The sequence below is a fragment of the Bison bison genome, unplaced genomic scaffold (genome assembly GCF_000754665.1).
Source record: "Bison bison bison isolate TAMUID 2011002044 unplaced genomic scaffold, Bison_UMD1.0 scf7180017864221, whole genome shotgun sequence".
Lineage (NCBI taxonomy): Eukaryota > Metazoa > Chordata > Mammalia > Artiodactyla > Bovidae > Bison > Bison bison.
In genome coordinates, this window is record NW_011494793.1 from 2,178,152 (window position 1) to 2,198,424 (window position 20,273).

The following is a 20,273-nucleotide window of genomic DNA, read 5'->3' on the forward strand; positions in this document are numbered from 1 at the left end:
TGGCGGAGGAGGGGTGGGGAAGGGATTGCAGAGAGGCTGAGAAGCTGGCTTGATTTGTGCATCTCTCTTGTCTCTGAAATCCTGATATGCCGTAGCTCTGGCTGCTAGTCTTGCCTCTAAGACTAGCCTCCAATCTGTTCCTTGCCTACTCCTGACCCTCCTGTGGCTCCCAGCACCTCTACATCACAACCCACACCCCTCACCTCGGCCCCAGAGGCCCCACGTGCCCTGCCCGCCACTTCCTCTCACCTTCCTCCATCACCCCTCACTCTACCTGCTCCAGCAGCATCAGCCTTGTCATAGCGGCTCCCTTAAACCCGCCTCAGGGCCTTTGCACAGGCTGTGCCCTCTGTAGGAAGTGCCCTGCCCCCAGCTCTCCCTGTGGTTGGCTTCTTCTTTACATCCATTCTTCAACTCAAATGTCACCTCCTCAGAGAAGCCCTCCCTGCCCAATCTGGGAAGCCTCACTCACATTCACCCACCTTCAGAGGTTATCCTTCTTCTTGGTTTAAGGTCTGTCTGCCCAGCCTGTGAGTCTCTGCGTCCCCAGGCCCAGGGCAGGAGGCACCCCACGTGCAAGTGGGGTGCCTGATGCTGTAAAAGAGTGTTTCAGGGAATGTCAAAGACCCCCACTTTAAAGAGAAGGAAGGTGCAATTTGGAGAGGGAGCCAGCTGCTGGGGTTCAGGGCTGCCTGATCACATACCACAGTAAAGAGGGCAGCCAGGGAGTGTCCTGGGCCATTGGAGCAGTTGGGGATTCGTCTCAGTTGACAGAGGTTCCAAGCTCAGAAAAGGGTCCTGAAGACTCAGGTTCACGCTCACTCAGCCACTCAGCTTAAGGGAGAGAGAACCTCTCTGTGCCTCGGTTTTCTCGTCTGCAAACTGGAGTCACCTTTATCTTTCTCCTCCACCGGCTAGCAGCTGGGGCATGGCTAAGCAAGGTAAGGTATGTGGGACCTTGCCTGCTGCTGGGACCACCTCATACTGACTTCTCTCCAGCCACACAACTTTAGCTTTTTTTTTTTTTTTTTTTAAACACAAGCATATATAGAGTCCCAGCGGCTTCCCAGGTGGTGGTAAAGAACCCACCTGCCATTGCAGGAGATGTAAAGACACAGGTTCAATTCCTGGGTCAGGAAGATTCCCCTGGAATGTGAAGACCCCCTGGAGGAGGGCCTGGCAGCCCACTCCAGGACTCTGGCCTGGAGAACCCCATGGACTGAGGAGCCTGGCAGGCTACTGTCCATGGGGTCGCACAGAGTTGGACATGACTAAAGCAATTTAGCATGCATGCTCACAGAGTGTGAGTGTCCCAGCCACTCGGGCAGTAACCTGGGATTCAAATCCAGCCCCTTCCCAGTTCCTCACTCACTACTGTCTTTTACTCCTGCCTCAGTTTCCCTGCCCTGTAAAGAAAGGAGGTGTGAGAGGCTTCACACTCTCCTCACCCTGGACTGAGGACACCCAGACCCCCTTTCCTTGGGTGAAACCTTGCATCCAGACCCAAGGGGACCGTACTGCCTTCCCTCCCCTCAACCCCCTCCACTGCTCTCCTCCCCGTAAAGCAACAGCTGCAGCCAGGGGCTGGGTCCTTGGAACAAGCAGCCTGCTCGTGGCCTCTCAAGGTTTCAGTTTCCTCACCTGCATGTGGGTCTTCAGGCTGCTCTAGGTGTTCCTAAGTACTGGGGCCCCTGCCCCACAGCACAAACAAGGCCACCCCGCTTCAGTCAGAGCCCCACCCCTACTGCTCACCTTGCTTAGTGAGAAGGAGAGCAGTGTTCTGTTATGCCTCAGGGAAGCCTGAGGTGTCTTTGAACCTGGGGAGATGAACATGAGATCTCTGGCCTCCGGGAGCCCAGCTACTCCCCTGCGAGACTCCCCTAGACAGGGAGCCCACTCCCACAGCCTGCACTCTCTCCTGGAAGACACTCAATCATGGTAGCCTGGGCCAGGACGACCGTCCAGCCTTCCTCAGGGCCCTCTGTCCAGGGGCAGCGTGTCTGGCACCCACACGTACTCCCCAAGCCCCTCCCAACTCCCTCCCAGAGTCAGCAGCCTTGGAGCATCAGGACCCTCAGGAAGAAGTCCCCTGGCCCCATGGGCTGTCCATTTAGCTCCCAGCCCAGCTCTGGACAGTTCAGGGACCCCAGCCCACCACTTGGGAACCCCTCAAACTCACACAAGTTCTGAGAGGCCTGGGTAGGTCTGAGCTCACTGCCACCACTGAGTCCTGTGACCCAGCAGGAAGTGGGGGCAGGGAGGACAAAGCCTGCCCAAGAGGCAGCCCAGGGTCCCCGCCCTGTTGGAGTCCCTTAACTGTCTGAGCGCCAGCCCTGAGCAGGACACACCCCCACCCCCATGCTACCCTCAGGACCCAGCCGGAAGTGGCAGGCACAGAGACTGGGAAGGTGTGACAGTGTCACCGGGTTGGTGTGAGACAGAGTGGACAGGAGCATTGACCATCTGTGTTTGTGGGGGGAGATGGGGGATGGGGTGAGCCCAGAGTGGGCAGGCATTAAGTTTAATTGTTCCTGTGTTTGCTTATGAGAGAGGGAGGGAGACAGAGAGAGGAGAGGACAGAGCCAGAGAGAGAGTTGGAAAGAGAAAGATGGAGACGGAGAAACAGGGAAAAGGGAGGCAGAGAGGCAGAGGGAAGCGCAGTTCTGAGGCCAGAATGGGGGGATTTGGGGAAGGTGGGACGAATTAGGAAGTTAGGGTTGACATGTATACATTACCATGTGTTAAACAGATAATCAGTGGGAAGAGCTGTATAGCACAGGGAGCTCAACTCGCTGCTCCGTGAGGGGTGGCGCGGCAGAGTGGGAGGGAGGGCCAAGAGGGAGGGAATATAAGTATTTGTTGTTCAGTCGCTAAGTCGTGTCTGACTCTGCGAGCCCAATGACCACAGCATGCCAGGCTTCCCTGTCCTTCACCATCTCCTGGAATTTGTTCAGATTCAAGTCCTAGAGTCAGTGATATTATCCAACCGATTCACGCTTTGCCACCCTCTTAAGCGGATACCATTTCCTTCTTCAGGGGATCTTCCCGACCCAGGGATTGAACCCAGGTCTCCCGCAGTGCAGGCAGACTCTTTCCCATCTGAGCCACCAGGGAAGCCCTAAGTGGATATCTGTATACATGAAACTGATTCGCTTCATTGCACAGCAGAAACTAACACAATATTGTAAAGCAACTGTTCTCCAAAAAAAAAAAAAGAAAGAAAGAAAAGGATGGGAGGATTTTATTTATCCCAGTCCCTGGGGTCTGGAACATGGGCTTCACAGCAGAGTCCATGAGGAATGGCTTCAGGAACATGAGGATGGCTTTCAGGGGGTCCCTGGAGGCTCTGGGAAAGTTACTTGTCATGCTCTGCTGCCCCAGGCAGATTGATGACCTTCTCTGGTCCTCTGGTTAATACTCACTTCACAAACAGTAGGGGCTGGAGCTGCAGCACGAACTGGGGGCCTCCAGGAGGGGCTGTGGGATGAGGGGGCACTGTGGCCAGAGGAAAGGTCACCTCCCAAGCTGCCACAAGTTAATGTTTCACCACACCCGCCGCCTGCCCAGGAGGCCCTGCTGTCCCCTCTTCCTCCAAGAATCATCAGAGCGTGACCCTCCCCTGGGCAGGCTTCACCTCCATGTTCTGGGTGACCCTGACCCCCAGCCTCTCTGACCACCCATTTTCACTGCACGGTAAACCCAGCCCTGAGGGGGCAGCTCCAGACCCGAACCGTGGCCAAGGGACAAGACCAAGACCCAGCCTGAAGCCTCCGTGTCCCGAGCTGCTAGAGACTCCTGGAAGGTCCCCTTAGAAGGGAAAGCCCATAACCACCACGGGCCCGAGCCCCGGGCCTGCCCCGCCCTGAACTCAGTTTTCCCTCCTGTACGAGGAGAGGGAAGAGAATGGATGCCCGGCTCAGACCTTGGGAAACGGGACTGAGATAATGGAGGGGTTGGGGGTGGTGGTGGCTGTTTTCTAAACTATTTATATTTGCTGTGTCAGGTCTTAGCTGTGATGTGCAGGCTCATCGTGCCACATGAGGGCTTAGCTGCCCCCTGGAATGTGGGATCTTAGTTCCCCAGCCAGGAATCGAACCCACATCCCCTGTATTGGGAGGCAGTTTCTTAACCACTGGACCACAAGACTGGGGCAGGGAGGGTGGGGATTGTTTTGACTCCCTGTTCTCTGCCTGCTTCTGGCCCTGTCCAGTCTCCAAGCCTTTGCACAGGCTGCTCCTGCCTCCTGCAGAGCCTCTCCCCCTGCTGATCTGCCCTCCTAAAGACCTGAAGTTGGATTTTGGCATTTGCTGCCTGAAAATGCCCCCACGGTGTTCTGGCTAAAACTCATACTCTTTCCCATAGCCCACCTGGTGCTCCACGTATCTCTCCCTCACCCAGCTCTGACCTCACTCATCTCCTTGTTTCCCAAACACCCCAAGTTCTTCCTACCTACCACAGGGCCTTTGCACTTGCTGTGCCTGCTCCCAGGTACGCCTTCCCTGGCGTTCCCCACAGTGGCACTGTTCTCTCTTTCAGGTCTCAGCACAAACATCACCTTCCAGGGAACTCCCTGGTGGTCCAGTGGTTAGGAACTCCATGTTCTCACTCCTGAGGGCCTGGGTTCAATCCCTGGTTGGGGAACTAAGATCCCACAAGCTGCATGGTATGGCCGGGGAAAACAGTATCACCTTCCAGAGAGACCTCCCTGCCCTCTCGGCAAACCTGGGCACACAGGACCCTGGGATCCAGCTGCAACCCCACTGTGCGGCCCTCAGCCATTTGAAATTACATCAGTTGATTACCTGGCTGCTGTCGGTCTTCCCTCTTGAGACTGTGGGCTCCATAAGGGTGGAGAAAGGGTCCCCACCCACTGTGACCCCAGCACAGAGTAGACACTCTAAAATGTTTGTCAAATGAATCCATGACTCAAGATGCCTCAGAGGAATGATAGGGGCTTTATTCCCACAAGCTTTGCCCCTCGCCAGATGCCCCAGCCTCATCCAAGTCCCTCTCCCTCAGCTTCAAAGATCGAAGATCACGGCAGTGTGTGATGGGCAGAAGATGACCTTCGGCTCACAAGCCCCTGAAGGAGGAACACACACGAGGGGGTGTTCAGGGACCAGCAGTCTCTGCAGCAGGGGCCTGCCCTGCCTGAGAGGGCACCCCCACCCCAGTGCAGCCTTCCCCCGCCATGGATACCTCATCCAGCTTCTGGAACTCAGAAACCCCGTTGTGACAGCGCCTCACTGCCATGATCGCACCTCCGATGAGCAAAGCAGACACTAGTAGACACACGGCCACCACCACACCAGGGTTCCTGTGCAGCCTAGGAACCCCAGAGTCACCTGGAGCTGAAGGGAGGAGCCCTGAGTCAGCCACAGCACCGAATTCTTCTAAGACAGACACACCAGGGCCCCAGGGCCTTTTTTTTTTTTTTTTAACTGTGCTGTGAGGCATGTGGGATCTTAGTTCCCTGAATCGAACCCACATCTCCTGCAGTGGAAGTATAGAGCCCGGGGCCTTTAAGTCTTTCTCAGGACTCGATGCTTACTTCCCTCTCTAGAGGCTGCTGTAACTATCTTTTCAAGCACATTTTTTTACCCTTTTACTTTCACTTTTGTTTTTCTCTTTCTTTTCTTTTGAATAGACTTGTCTACAAGGCATTCGTTTTCTTTGCTGTGTTCCCACTCCACTGTTGGCCATTTCTGGGAGTTCTTGCAAAGTGAAAAAAAAAAAAAAAAAAATTCAACCTAAAACTCAATTCCCAAATGCAGTGTCTTTCTGAGGATATGTACAGAATTTGACACTTTGTAAAGATGGTTTTATATCCTGTGACTTTAAGCAAAATGTTTTTATTTATAGCAAACTGTTATTAAATTTATAGCAAAATGTTATTATACTTCATGTTTGCAGTCTTCTTTGCATGTTTTGGAGACAACATATTATTTTGAATGATAGATTTTTCTAGACTCTCTAAAAAATGCTTGGCCTTTGTTGGACCCCAGGGACCCTGTATAACCACACTGTGCAAATTCCCCACCCTCACCACCCCAGCTAGTACCCCACTCACCCCATTCCAGCCACCTCACTTCTCCTTGGTTGCTCCTCAGATGCCCCACGAACAGTCCTACCCCAGGGTCTTTGCACTTGCTGTGCTCACTGCCTATCCTGTTTCCCTCTAGGTACCGGCATGGTTCCTTCCTTCACCTCCTTCAAACTAAGACCTCTGCCGAGTAGGCTTTTAAAATTTCAAATCCTTTGCCTTCACGTTTCGACCCTTTATCCTGCTCTACTTTGTTCTTTTATAAACAAATTTACTTATAACCTATCTTCCAACATAACTGTTTCCCGCAATAGATGCTTAATAAAATGTGCTTGGGATGAAGGTCTGAAGAGGCTTAGGTGATGGGAGGTGAGGGGGTGGGGTGGGGAAGAGGCCCATCCCAGCACATTCTTAGGACTGTGTTTCCCCCTGGTGGCCAATCCCAGAACTGCAACTTGGTACCCCCAACCATCCCCCCTTCAGTCTCTCAGCCTTGTCCCACTCTTTGCGACCCTATGGACTGCAGCACTCCAGGCTTCCCTGACCCTCGCCATCTCCCAGCGCTTGCTCAAACTCATGTCCATTGGAGCGGTGATGCCATCCAACCATCTCGTCCTCTGTCATCCCCTTCTCCTCCTACCTTCAATCCTTCCATCCCCCTCCAGGCCCCAATGTCCCAATACTCACCATAACCAGAGGTCTCGAATGTCTGGTCAGTGGTGGCCAAGGACACAGAGGGAGGCCCCGTGCTGGGCTTGGGGTGAGTGGGACTCCAAGGCAGGGTGGCCAAGGAGACAGAACCCAGGGAGGGGGAGGTGACGGTGTGCTCCGAACTGGGGGAGCCAGAGCTGGGATGGGTGTCTGGCTCTGGTTGTGAGGAGGTGGGCTGGGTGGTGGAGGTTGTCCCTGAATTTGAGGGGCTGTGGGAGATTGTGGACTCTGAACTAGAGCTGTTGGGATGGGATGTGGAGGCCGTCTCTGGCTTCTCTTGGCTGGTTTGCTTTTCCCACACAGTAGGGGAGCTGGAGCTGAAGGAAGAAGTCAGAGGTTTGGAAGTCAAGTTGTCCGTCTCTGAGGCTGTAACATGTGGAAAGAAAACACCATTGGGGTGTAGGAAGGAGATGATTAGGAACAAGGATATGCAACCCTGGCCCCAACCCGCCAGATGCCTCTTTCCCTATTATGCCAGTAGACCACACCCACCACTTAGGGAGACTTGGAGGGATTAGTGCACGGTGGGAGTGCTCAGTGGGAAACTGAGGTGTTGGTGTCTGAAGTTCCTCATCTGAGTTCCCACAGCCAGCATTTCAGTCTGGGGTGGACCCTCCCTGCCCCCTACTCTTCTTCAGGGCTCTGGAACTCTTCTGGATATAGGGAATGGCTGCCAACCCAGGCAGCATGCTGGGTAACTCTTTCAACCCTTCTGGGACTCAGTTTCCTTATCTGTAAAATGGACATCACAGAAAGTCAGTCTCTGAGAGCACACGCAGGTCTGATACTCAGTGACGCTGGGCAGCAGAGATCCATCTTTGAGCTCCCAGAGAGTATCGACCCTAATCTCCTTTCCCAGGTACCTGGAAGGTCCCCATGGCTAAACTCAAGGTTTTAATGGGGGCACTGAGGCCTGAGCTCTAAGAACAGTCAGCAGATATTCATTGGAAGGATTGATGCCATAGCTGAAGCTCCAATACTTTGGCCACCTGATGCCAAGAGCCGACTCATTGGAAAAGACCCTGATATTGGGAAAGATTGAAGGCGGGAGGAGAAGGGGATAACAGAAGAAGAGATGGTTGGATGGCATCACCGACTCAATGGACATGAGTTTGAGCAAGCTCCGGGAGAAAGTGAAGGACGGGAAAGCCTGGCGTGCTGCCGTTCGTGGGGTCACAAAGAGTCAGACACGACTGAGCAACAAGACTCTAGAACCTCTGCTACCTTGCTCTAGCTGCTCCCTAGCTTCAAGCCAAGGGGCCAGGCTGAGGGTGGGTAAAGATTTCATGGGCCACCTCCCACAATTACTTCCTTCCCAGTTCCAGGCTGCTGGTAAACTTAACTGATTGCAAGTTCATTCATCAACCATATCTTGCCACACCCAATCCACTCTGCCCTGGGTGGATCTTTGTGCTTGCCTCACCCTAAGCAGCACAAATGAGGAAATAACATCTGGCCCTGGCCCCAGGAGGGGGCTGGGTCCTCATGCAGACCCCATTTCTCTACCCAGTTTCCCAGTTCCTGAGGGGATGACAGATGAGTCTGGAAGGAGACATGGTGTACTGGCCTGACTTCATCCTCATTTCACAGGTGGGGAACTGAGGCTCACAGTGGTAGAGTGTCTGGCCCACAGTGACTGGAAAGTAAGAAGGCTCTTCAACCATCTCCAGGGGAGAGTAGCATGGAAGCATATTCACTACCGCATGTAAAGTAGACAGCCCACGGAAATTTGCTGCATGACTCAGGGAACTCAGACTGGGGCTCTAACAACCTAGAGGGGTGGGAAGGGGTGGGAGGTGGGAGGAAGGTTCAAGAGGGAGGGGACATATGTACACCTAAGTCTGATTGATGTTGATATTTGGGAGAAATGAAACCAATATTGTAAAGCAATTATCCTTCAATTAAAAATAAAGTAAAAAACAAAACAAAACCTCCAAGGCGTCAAGGACTAAGAGTCCAGCCTGCTCAAACTGTCTCCTACCATTGAGAAGGAATCCAGATGACAGAGGTTTCAGCTGAAATGAAGATGACTCAGGGGCCACAGTGGACCCCAAGCCAAGCAAGACCTCTGAGGAGTTGTACTTCTAAAGCAAACTAAGGCAAACTGGAAAGAGGAGGTTGTGGAGGACATAAGCTCCTCTGAGTGCCTGGCACAGACAGGGCACTCGTGAGCTGCTGGAGGGTCGACCAGAAGGTAAAGTGGGGCTGAGTCTATGCACCGTGCCAGGACTTTGCTTTGCCCAGAGACTCCTAGACCAGGAGGCTGGCGTGAGTCAAGTCAGTTGGTTTAATCTGGGTCTGGCACAGGCTGGGAAATGTGGCTTGTCTGAGCCTCAGTTTCCTGAGCTATGTGGTCCTTCTGAGTAAAGCTTTTGTCTGCTATGAGAATCTCATTTGTGGTGGCCTCCACTCTGATATTCCAGGTTTGGGGCTGGGACACTGGTCAGAGACTTGATGCGGTGGAAAGGATGGGGGCCATGGATGCAAGAAATTCAACTCTTCTCCACCCCAGGAGTTATCTTACAGGGAAACAGAAAGAAATTAAGTCAGGGGCCAAGAACCTCCCGCTGGGAGCCATGGATGTTCAGCGAGCAGGAAGTAAGCCCTTCTCCCGCCCGCATCCCCATGGTCCCTGGGTTCTCACCCTTCTCCCTTTGGGGGCTGGCTAAGAGAAATTGAGATTGGGAACGGAACCTCCAGTTGGGTAGGCGGCATTCACCAGCCTGTCGCTGTTCATGTAACGCTGGGGTGGCAGACCTGGCACCCTCAGGACTGGGGTGAGGAGTGGGGGGATGGAGGGGCTGGTGCTCCCGCTGTTTTTGCTTCCAGGAGGAGCAACAGCTCCGGGCGAGGAGGGGGGTGGGGGGCGGTGGCAGACTAGTGTGGCCTGAGGGAGGTGTCCAGACACCAGGTGTGCGACTAGGCCACTTCCCCCTCCAGCTTCCTGGAAGCCGGATCTTACCTGTTCTTACCTGTAGAGGTGGCCGTGGGAACAGAGGAAGCTTTCAGCAGGAGCAGCAGAGCCAGCAATAGAAGCGGCGGCGGCGGCGGCGGCAGCGGCGGCTGGGAGCTCGCCATTCTTGCGAGAGGAGAGGGGGAAAGACGGGCTCCGCACAGGTGTGTGGCCAGGTGCCCGCTCTTTACACCTGCGCGCCCCCTGCTGTCGGCGCGCGGCACTGCTCAGGGCCGAGGCGGAGGCGGGGCCTCCGGACGCAGGGCATGTGAGGGGCGCTACTGTTCACCGGGGCTGATATTCCTGACTTCCCCCTCCACCTTTCCTGACAAATCCTCTTGGTTCATGACCCCAAAGCGTTACACTCTGCCTGTCCCCTCAGGGGACTTCCCAAGTGGCGCTAGCGGTAAAGAATCCGTCTGCCAATGCAGGAGACGCAAGAGACTGGCAGGTTCGATCCCTCGGTCGGGAAGATCCACTGGAGCAGGGCAGGGCAACCCACTCCAGTATTCTTGCCTGGAGAATCCCATGGACAGAGGAGCCTGGTCGTCCGTGGGGTCAGTGTCGGACACGACTCAAGTGACTTGGCACGCACACACGTCTCTCCAGGACACCCTTGCCCCTCCTAGCTTCCACTGAAGCCCCCACCACTCTGCTGCCCCCTATGCCTTTCCCAAGCCCATGCTGTCACCCCCATGCCCCTCTGCTTGGCCAGGCGGCCCCCTCTGGGTGCCCCCAGGCCCCTCCCTCTGCCGTGTCCCTGATCCCACCTGCATCCAGCTCTCTCTCACCTACACTGGGGCCCCTTGAGGGTGGCCCAGCATCCCCCCAAGTCAGGATGTGGCTGGAAGCCTCTAGGATTTTCTAGGAACAAGGGCCTCATGGTGGCCATTCCAAGTCAGGCCCCCCAGACAATGGCTTCTGGGGTGCTTCCGTCCACAACTGACTGGACGCTGCCCTGCTCGCCCTGGATGAATACGGTGGCACAAGTGAGTCCAGGCTGGCCGCCCTGACCTCTGCAGAAGGCTTAGGGTCCAGATTCCAGGCACAGACCCCAGGTGCCTGCAGCGTGGCTGAAAGTTTTGCACCCCTCCGGTCCAGGATGTTCTAGGGCCCCCAGATTCCCACCCCACACCATGCCCAAGACGCCCACCCGCACAGGAGGCCAAGATCCAGGCTGTGGAGGGCTTTATTCATGAAACCCAGAGAGCCATGCGGCCCCTCCCCTGGCATCCCCCCACCAGTAAGCCAAGGTCCTAGACGCCTGGCCACTGCGTGTGTCGTGAGTTGTCCCACACCGCTGGCCCCAGGAGCGCGTCCGTGGTGAGGGAGGCCCGGGTGCTGTGGCCGCGCCAGGTGGCTTGAAGCATCTTGGCTGCGTCCTGTTGCTGCTTCAGCCGACGACGCACGACGAAGCCCCTCCAGGCAGACTGGATGGCCGTGGCCGCCTTGGTCTGATGATGGGGTGGCCGCCGAAGGCTCTGGGCGGTTGACTGGGTCAGGCAGCCCCGTGGCACACCGGCCTGGCTGGCAGCACCCCGGCCCGTGCCATGCACCACCCGGGTGGGCAGCGTGTGGCCGCACGTGTGGCATGTGCGGGGGCTGGAACCCACAAGCATCACCACGCTGGGTGGGCTTCCGAGTCCGGAGGTCAGGGACTGGCAGAGAGCACAGACATGGGGCTGGCAGGACTGGAAGCAGCGGTGGTCAGACGTCGTCCTAGCCCCACTGCCGGTCTTAGCCCACACGTTCTGGAGCAGCATTTGCTGGGTGCGGCTCTGGCGGATGACGAAGCCTCTCCACGCAGCCTGGATGATGGTGGCAGCTCGGCAGAGGCGGGCCAGGTCCCGCCGCACACAGTAGCCACGCCAGGCAGCCTGGATGATGATGGCCCACTGGTGCCACACCTTGATGGTACGGCGCACCAGGAAGCCTCGTGCACACGCCTGGATGATGACCGCCGCGTGGATGATTATCTTCTCTACAGCCTGCACTGATGCCACCAACTCCCTCGGCTGTCTGGGGTCCACCGCTGCCTTGCTGCCCACGACATCCCAGGGCACAGTGCCCCCAGCTGGCTCCCAAGCGCCTCCAGGGGCCACGGTGCTGCCCCTGGGCCCAACTGCTATGCTGGGGATGGTAGAATTCCTCGCTTGGCCACCAGACATGGCAGTGTCCTCCGGGCCCTGGAGTACAGCGGGAGTCAGGGACATCCCGAGACTGTCAGCTGGAGTCAGGGACGTCCCGAGACTGTCAGCTGGAGCCAGGGACACCCCAAAACGGTCAGCTTGAGTCAGAGACGCCCTGAGACTGTCAACCGGAGGCAGGGGTGCCCCGAGACTGTCAGCCGGAGTCAGGGACGCCCCCAGATTGTCAGCTGGAGTCAGGGATGCCCTGAGATGGTCAGCCGGAGTCAGGGGCACCCCAAGCTGGTCAGCCGGAGTCAGGGATGCCCCGAGATGGTCAGCCGGAGTCAGGGGCGCCCCAAGACTGTCAGCTGGAGTCAGGGACATCCTGAGACTGTCAGCCGGAGTCAGGGACGCCCCCAGATTGTCAGCTGCAGTCAGGGATGCCCCAAGACTGTCAGCCGGAGTCAGAGACACCCCGAGACTGTTAGCCGGAGTCAGGGACGCCCCCAGATGGTCAGCTGGACTCTGGGACGCCCCAAGACTGTCAGCCGGAGTCAGGGACGCCCCGAGACTGTCAGCTGGAGTCAGGGATGCCCTGAGATGGTCAGCCGGAGTCAGGGATGCCCCAAGATGGTCAGCTGGAGTCAGGGACGCCCCAAGACTGTCTGCCGGAGTCAGGGATGCCCCAAGATGGTCAGCTGGAGTCAGGGACACCCTGAGACTCTCAGCAGGAGTCACAGAAGTTCCAAGAATGCCAGCGGGAGTCTCGGATGCCCTGAGACTCTCTGCAGGAGCCATGAAGCTAAGGGAAATTGGAGACGCCTGCGGCAACTCCTGCCTAAAAAGGGGCCGCCGGGAACCCCTCGGTGAAGACTCATAACCCAGAGACACCCTCCGAATCCCAGGGTTCTGCTTAGAGCTGGCCATGCCCTGTGCCAGCTCATTAGTGTGGATTATTGGCGTTAAGGCTGGCGGTGCATGCAGGGAATGTTTAGGAAATTTCTGCGAGGACTTGGGGGCATCCTGCTGCTCCTGACCGGAGGGCACAGTCCCAGCTGCAGAACTGTCTGGCTTTTCTGGTACAGAAATAGCATGCATGGACCTGAAGGATGTTCTAGGGCCAAGGGGCCTGTGGCCATTCTGAATCAGACCGCCAGCCGCTGTCTTCTGGGGTGCGCTGGGAATGGCTTCCTTCTGGAAACCACTGTACGTCAGCTTTCTAAACAGGGATGGATGAGGTGAAACACGTGGCTGTGACCTCCGGGAAGTTCTTGGGGTCCCCGTCCAAGCCACAGACCCTGGGTGTAGACCGGTGGCCGCAGTATTGTCATGGGTCGGCTTGGGTGACCCTGAGACTCCAGTAGAAGCCATGATCCCACGGGACTGGTGAGTCATTGAGGGGCTCTGAGGCAGTATATGAGCCACCAAAGCCTTTTGATAAGCCGAGGGGCTCCGGAGTGTAGTGTGAGAGCTTGGCCTCTGCGGGTGAGCCAGTGGGGCCCCAGTGCCCTTGATGGGCACCGTCTGCACACTGGGGCTGGCAGCCGCAGTGTGGGAACCAGGGGCCACCAAATTGGTCTCTGACCTCTGCTGCAGGGTTGGGGTGCCACTACTGACCGTGGAGGGCTTGGCAAGACTCGGCGACTGGGGAAGGACAGAGGCCACACTGCTGGGCATTGACTTAGCTTGGCCGGGAGCTACCTCCTCCAATAGTGGCCTCTGGTCTTTGGGAAGAGCCTCATTCTCTACAGGGAATTCTTGGCTGTAGTCAGTGTCTATTGCCAGGGGACTATGGTATATCCATGGGGTTGCCGCAAGGACTTCGGACCCCTGCCTGGATACGGACCCCTGGGGAGGAGCCCTGCCCGGGTCCTCTGGCCTCATCACAGTCTTGGGATCTGTGGTCTCAAATGCCGTCACCACCCCAAGAGCCTGGTTCAACTGTGAGGCTTTTTGCAGAACCGAAGGCACTTGGTATACTCCACCGGCCGTGCCAGGAGCTTCCTGGAGGGGAGCTTGAGCCAGGCCAGGGGGATGGGATGCCTGCAAGGTGGTTGTGGACCCTTCCCCTGCCAGGCCCCCATGGTATGGACGAGGAGAGATTCCAATCAGCAGGGACCCCTGGGGAAGGCTCGGGGCCACGCCTCCGACTGTGGAGGGTGGACTGGCTGTACTAGCCATGGCCTCCAGAACTAGGTTCTGACTCAGTCCCCCAGGCATAGATGCTGTGTCCACAGTAGAGTTCACAGGACAAGGAGGGATTCTGGAGTCCACTGCACCTAGCACTGAATCTAAGAGCAGGTCCGGAGCACTTAGACTAGCTGACGGCTTCACCGAGAGACCTTGCTTCTTCCCGTCACTGCCAGATGCTGCAATCAGACTGGGGGACACTGAAGTCGCCACAGAACTCATAGGCACAGTTCTGGCCATGTCAGTTGCCCCAGACCCTGGAGGAAGGCCCTGGGCTACACTGCTGCTCATGGGATCTAGAGCAAGGCCCTGGCCCACGCCACCAATCACAGGCCCTGGGGGAAGGCCCTGACCCATGCCACCAATCACAGGCCCTGGGGGAAAGCCCTGACCCACGCCACCGATCACAGGCCCCGGGAGAAGGCCCTGGCCCACGCCACCAATCACAGACCCCGGGGGAAGGCCCTGGCCCACGCCACCGATCACAGATCCTGGGAGAAGGCCCTGGCCCACGCCACCAATCACAGACCGAGGAGGAAGGCCCAGGCCCACGCCACCAATCACAGACCCTGGAGGAAGGCCCAGGCCCAGGCCACCGATCACAGACCCTGGGGGGAGACCCAGGCCCACACCACTGATCACGGACCCTGGGGGAAGGCTCAGGCCCACGCCACTGATCATGGACCCAGGGGGAAGAGTATGGACTACACCATTGACCACATAACCTGGTGGAAGGCTGGGGGCCACACAACTCAATATGGGCCCTGGAGGAAGGCTCTGGCCCATGCCTCTGATCATGGACCCTGGGGGGAGAGTAGAGGCCATGCCACCAGCTACAGAACCTGGGGCCACAGCACTGGGCATGCCCATTGCAGGCTCCTGGCTGATAACATCAGCTTGTTGGTAACTGCTGGAGATTGTGGACACAGAAGGACACCGGTGGTCCAGAGATACTGGAAGATCCACGCTGACCTGAGATATGCTGGGGCCCACGCTGGTCACGGAAAACTTAGACGAACTCACACCCAGTCTACTGGACACTGAAGCCTGAGAGAAGCCAGGAGCCATCCTGGCCGATTCATGAGTCAAAGGGGCAGCAGCCACAGAGGCACGGGATGTCATGGGAGCCATGCCCCTGCTCATCTGAGATTGGCTTGGGCCCATGGCGGTAGCCACACTCCTCTGGCCCACCCTCCCCGCTCTGCCAGGGGCCATGGGTACCTGAGACATACTTAGGAACATGCCAGTAGCCAGAGTCCCCCGAGACACATCTGGGAGCACTTCGGAGGCTGTGGCACCCTGGGATCTGCTCACAGACATGCCCCTCAACAGAGACACACTGGCTTCCTGGCCTAGACAAGAGTCCTCCCCACTGGCCACAGGCGTCTGGTAGAGGTTTGGAGCAGAAACGATGACAGCAGGTTGTTCCGTTACTCTTGGGTGCCTCCCACCAATACCAGGCAGCTGATGAAAGCCCAGGGCCACCTCGCTGAACTCAGGGACCTGGGGATGCGGGGCCACCCCTCTGACCGTCAGAGGATCTTGACGTGGGTCCACCCTAGCAGACACGGCTGGCTGGCTCAGACCCTGGCCCACGCCATTAGCCACTGATGCATATGGTGCACCCGAGGTGACTTCAATGGCAAAGGATGAATAATGCTGACTGGGAGCCACTGCATCCACCCTCGAGGATGGTAGATTTGGACTCACCCTAGGGGCCCAACTCGGCTGACTCATAGCACAACCTGCACCACTCATCACAGGTAGCTGGGCCAGGCTGGGGGTCCCCCTAGTGGCCACAGATGGCTGCGCTAGGCGGGGGGCCACCACACAAGTCATAGAAGGCTGGCCTAAGCTAGGAGCCATCCCACTGGTAAAAGATGGCTGGCTTTGGCAGGGGGATACTCCAAAGGTCAAAGATGGCTGGCTTAGGCTGGGGACAACCCCACCAGTCACAGATGTCTGGGTTAAGCTGCGGGCCACTCCAGTAGTCACAGGTGGCTGGGCGAGGCTGGGGGCCACCCCACTGGTCACAGGTGGCTGGCTGAGCTTGGGGGCCACCCCACTGGTCACAGGTGGCTGGCTGAGCTTGGGATCCACCCCACTAGTCACAGGTGGCTGGGCAAGTGTGGAGGTCACCCCACTGGTCACAGGTGGCTGGGTGACGCTGGAGGCCACGCCACTGGTCATAGATGGCTGGGCGAGGCTCAGGGCCAGTCTGCAGGCCATCAGTGGCTGTGAAAAGCTGGGAACCACCCCCTCAACCATCAATGGCTGGCCTAGGCTGAGGGACACCTTCTTGGTCCTGGACATCTGGCCTAAGCTGGGAGTCACCTTATTGACCACTGATGGCTCAGATAGGCTGCTGGTCATTCTACTGGCCATAGAGAGCTGGCCTGGATTTGAGGCCACCTTACTGGCTACTACAGGCTGAGATAGGCATGAGGTCAACCTACCAGCCACAGCCGGCTGCTGATAGACAGTAGGGACCATGTTACTCGATGACAAACTTCTGGTCAACACAGTCCCATAGGGTGCCTGCGACAAACTCTCCTTCAGATTCATGGAACTCTGATCTGAGGACATGTCTTCCTCATCCTCTGAGTCCCAGTGCACACTCAGTGTCATGCGACTGGCCAGTGAGCTATGCTGTAGAATGGGGATCAGCTCTGAGTCTACAGAAGACTGGTCATGCAGGCTTGGGGCCAGGTGCCTGTGACCTGCTCCCTCAGTCTCTTCCACACTCCTGGGTCCCTGGGACCTCTCCACGGCCTCTGCGGAGAGGAGAGCATCTAGATCAAAGTCCCTGTCCAAGCTGGCTTCCCAGGCCTCCTCGTCCACCACGTCAACAGCGGCCATGCTGGCCACAGACATGGTGGAAAGGCCGAGTGAGCCGCAGCTGCGCAGCGAGCTCTGGGAATTGCTCATATTTAGGCCGTAGTCTGTGCAGCCCTGGGAGAAGCTTCTGGACAGGTCATTGTCTGGACCTTGTGGCATATTGGCCACCAGTTCACTAGGTATATGGCCAGTTATCCGCTCCTGTGGGCCATGTGCCCTGGAAAGGCTACCCCGTGTTTGATTCTTCTCCTTCCCAGGGATGGCTGTTCGGGAAAGGGTGGGTGTCAGCTTATTGCCTGGGGAGACTTGGAACAGACCGGGATCCACCTGACCCCCTCGCTTGGCTGCCCAGCAACGACCAGGAGCCACGGAGCCGGGCCAGGGACCTGGGGTTATGACACAGGCCTTGGGGGCATGCACTTGTGCTTTGCTCACTGTGGCGGCCTGTGGCGGAACTGGGGTCGCTTCTTTGGTCACCTGCCTAGGGCCCCTGCAGCCTCGTTTATGATTCGGGGACCGTGTTCTCTGCACGGTCTCCTCGGGGACCACAGGTAGCTGTTGTGGAACTTTGGCCCCTTGGGGTTGGCCCCCACCGGGGGATGCCCTGCTGATCCCCGAGGGCTGACACCAGCAAACAGAACCCCCATAGTTGGTGGCACAGCTGTGGGAGTGGGTGCCACTCCCACGACCTGTGGTGCTGGGAAGCTTGCCCGGTGCTAACCTGCACTCCCCTGGGGATGCCCTTGTGTGTGGGGCCACCCTGCTGACCACGTGTGGACTGTGGGTGCTTGTGGTTGAGCTGCCAGTGGCCAGTGACGGATGGCTGGTGCTCGGGCCCACGCCATTGGCGAGGAGTGGCTGCCACAGACCGGAGGCCGGCTGTTGGTGGGGCATGTTGGACAAGTTGGGGTCCACATCACTCACCACTGGGCCGAGGGCTGATGCCAATTCACTCACCCTGGGGTGCAGGCACACTCTTTCCTCACAGTTCTTGAGGGTCAGGTACAGATTTAAGGGGCTTCTGCTGGGTCCCGTCTCCCATGACAGAGTGGGACCCAGGGCAGAAATAGGGGGATACTGGTGAATGGTCATCACCCCAGCAATCAAGGAGGCACCTACAGAGACCACGGATGAGCAGGGTGACCCCCCGAGCATAGCCCCATCCCCCCTCTCTTCCAAGAGCCCGGACGGCCAGCCTGTGACAAAACCCTCCCAGGCCCCACCCCAGGGAACCCTAACCTTGCTGGGCTGTAGTCTCATGGGGCCCAGGCTGGGCCCCCACGCGGCCGACAGGCTCCCCCTGCAGTCCTCCTCCACGGGGGCCGGCATCACGGTCATCCCACTTCCCATCGTTTTGGAGGCAGCCTTGGGGAGGCCGACTCCAGACCTCAGGGCCGCCTGAGAGAGAGATTGGCTGAGGACTGCACCCAGCTCACCCTGACACAGGGCCTGGCTCAAGGTGGCGCGCTCCTCCTCCGTCAGGGCCTTGCTAAGCACGTCCGCCAGTCTGCTCTGAATGGCCTTAGTCAGCTCGCCCCGGGACAGTGCGCGGGACAGGCTGGTGCCCAGCTCGCCCCAGGAGAGCGCCTTCACCAGCACCGTGCCCAGGATGCCCTGGGGCAAGGCCTTGGCCATCGTGGCTCCCAAGACTTCTTTGGACAGGGCCTGGTTCAGGGCCGCCCTCACTTCCCCCTGGGAGAGGGCTTTGGCCAGCAGGGCGCGGAGGTCCTCCTGCGAGCCCAGCACGGCGGCCAGCTCAGCACACAGGGAGGCGAGTTGGGAGGCCGCTAGCTCCTCCTGGCTGGGCGGGGGTGCGCTGGTGGTTGAAGGCTGGGCCCGGGCAGCCCTGCCGTCCCCCCAGGATTCAGCGTTGCACGTGGTGTGGCCAGCAGAGGCCAGCAGAGGCACCAGCGTGTTCTGGGTCTCAGAGGCCCCCTGGTGCAGGCCCAGGGTGGCCTTGCCCTGCACGTAGCTGTGGGATGGGAGCTGGGTCAGTCTGTCTTCTGGCTTGGCTCGGGGCAGAGCGCCAATGTGCTGGCAGGGCTGGGTGGAAGCCTTGAAGCCCACCAGGAGTGGCTGCGACTGCGTCTTGCTGCTGAGTTCAGCAGCCTGGTGGGCCGCATAGAGGCTCTTGGCTGTATCTGTGACCAGCTGGGCCTGGGACTGAGCCTTTGTCAATCCGGTGGGGAGATGCCCTTGGGACTGTACCTTGATCACTGCTGTGGTCAGCTGTGCCTGGGACTGCGCCTTCATCAGCTTGGCGGGCAGGTGTGCCTGGGACGGTGTCTTAGACAGACACACACTCAGGTGTGGTTGGGCCACGGTGGCAGGGGGTTGGGCTTGTGGGTATCCTTGGCCCTGGGCCATGGTCAACTTGGCAGACACGTGCTCCTGGGGCAGGGCCTTAGTCAGCTCGGCCAGCAGATGGGCCTGAGGCGAGCCTGTGGTTGAACGAGGGGCCAGTTGCGCTTGAGGCAGACATGTGCTCAGAGGCGCCCCAGCGGTTCTCACAGGCCCATACAGTTGGGATTGAACCTTCAAGATGTCCGTCCTCGGATGTGCCCACTTGTTCCTGTCGCTCGCCACTTTTGCCCAGGTCAGATCCCCGGGCATTTCCATGGCCATACTGGTGTCAGACGTGGTTTCCGTTTTCCCTTGTTTCTGGGAGAAGGCCTTGATTTTCTCGCCTTCCAAAGGAGGCCTGGCTGGAGGCTTGGGAGCCCCAGCCCCCGGATGCGACGGGGGAAAGCATTTCACTTTTCCCTCTGTCAAGTATGAGCGGGACGAGACCTTGACCGCCCTGGTTGCCTGTCTCGCGTTCACCGTGGCCCTGGCCCTTGGTCCACTTAGACACGTGTGGGATGAGGTGTCGGAAATTCCAGCTGTCGCCGCTGCTGAAAACGGAGGCTTGAGGTTTCCAGCTGCTGACGGGGGCAGGCACAGGGTTTTGAGGATGGTGGCCACTGAGCGTAACTGAGCTGGAGTCTTGGTGATCATGGCTGCCAGGCGCGTCTGGGGAGGAGCAGTTTTCGCCACCGTGGCTCCTTGGAGCATCTGATGAGAGAGGGTCTTGGTCGCTGTAGCCACCTGACATGTCTGCAGTAGGGTCTTGGTTCCCGTGGGTGCTGGGTGCGTCTGGGGTGGCGTCTTGGTCAGCAAGGGCACTGCACACGCCTGGGGCGGGACTTTGGTCGCTGTGGCCGCAGGCCGTGTCTGAGTTGGAGACTTGATCATCGAGGCCAGCAGGCCTAGCTGGGGTGGGGCCTTCGTCATCGTGGCTGCCGGTCGTGTCTGGGGTGTAGTGTTGGTCATGGAGGTTGTTGGTCGCATTGCAGCTGGGGTCTTGGTCCCTTGGGTCACCGGGCAGGGCTGGGGTGGGGTTTTGGTGATGGTTATCATGGGCACTGGG

At 58.1% G+C, this 20,273-nt stretch overlaps 2 protein-coding genes across 2 annotated transcripts; both read right to left on the reverse strand.

Moving 5' to 3' along the window:
• Positions 1 to 4,933: 4,933 nt before the first annotated feature.
• On the reverse strand, positions 4,934 to 9,889 carry LOC104992696 (putative protein TPRXL). The gene is made up of 4 exons (XM_010845665.1): positions 9,727 to 9,889; positions 6,731 to 7,120; positions 5,200 to 5,351; positions 4,934 to 5,083 (listed from the first exon to the last, which is right to left on the reverse strand). Exons 1-4 carry the CDS (start codon positions 9,830 to 9,832, stop codon positions 5,036 to 5,038), a joined length of 696 nt encoding a protein of 231 aa, XP_010843967.1. The 5' UTR covers positions 9,833 to 9,889; the 3' UTR covers positions 4,934 to 5,035.
• A 991-nt stretch (positions 9,890 to 10,880) lies between these two features.
• Positions 10,881 to 20,267, reverse strand: LOC104992720. Its single transcript, XM_010845688.1, has one exon. It carries the CDS (start codon positions 20,261 to 20,263, stop codon positions 10,964 to 10,966), a length of 9,300 nt encoding a protein of 3,099 aa, XP_010843990.1. The 5' UTR covers positions 20,264 to 20,267; the 3' UTR covers positions 10,881 to 10,963.
• Between the last annotated feature and the right edge of the window lie 6 nt (positions 20,268 to 20,273).

What these genes read in the sequence shown, in the direction of transcription:
- LOC104992696 (XM_010845665.1), bottom strand. Translation starts at nt 9,832, where the DNA reads ATGGCGAGCTCCCAGCCGCCGCTGCCGCCGCCGCCGCCGCCGCTTCTA. An exon ending in ATTCGAGACCTCTGGTTATG is followed by an intron (nt 5,352 to 6,730) that starts GTGAGTATTGGG and finishes TCCTCCCTTCAG; the next exon opens with CTCCAGGTGACTCTGGGGTT. An exon ending in AGTTCCAGAAGCTGGATGAG is followed by an intron (nt 5,084 to 5,199) that starts GTATCCATGGCG and finishes TTCCTCCTTCAG; the next exon opens with GGGCTTGTGAGCCGAAGGTC.
- LOC104992720 (XM_010845688.1), bottom strand. Translation starts at nt 20,263, where the DNA reads ATGATAACCATCACCAAAACCCCACCCCAGCCCTGCCCGGTGACCCAA.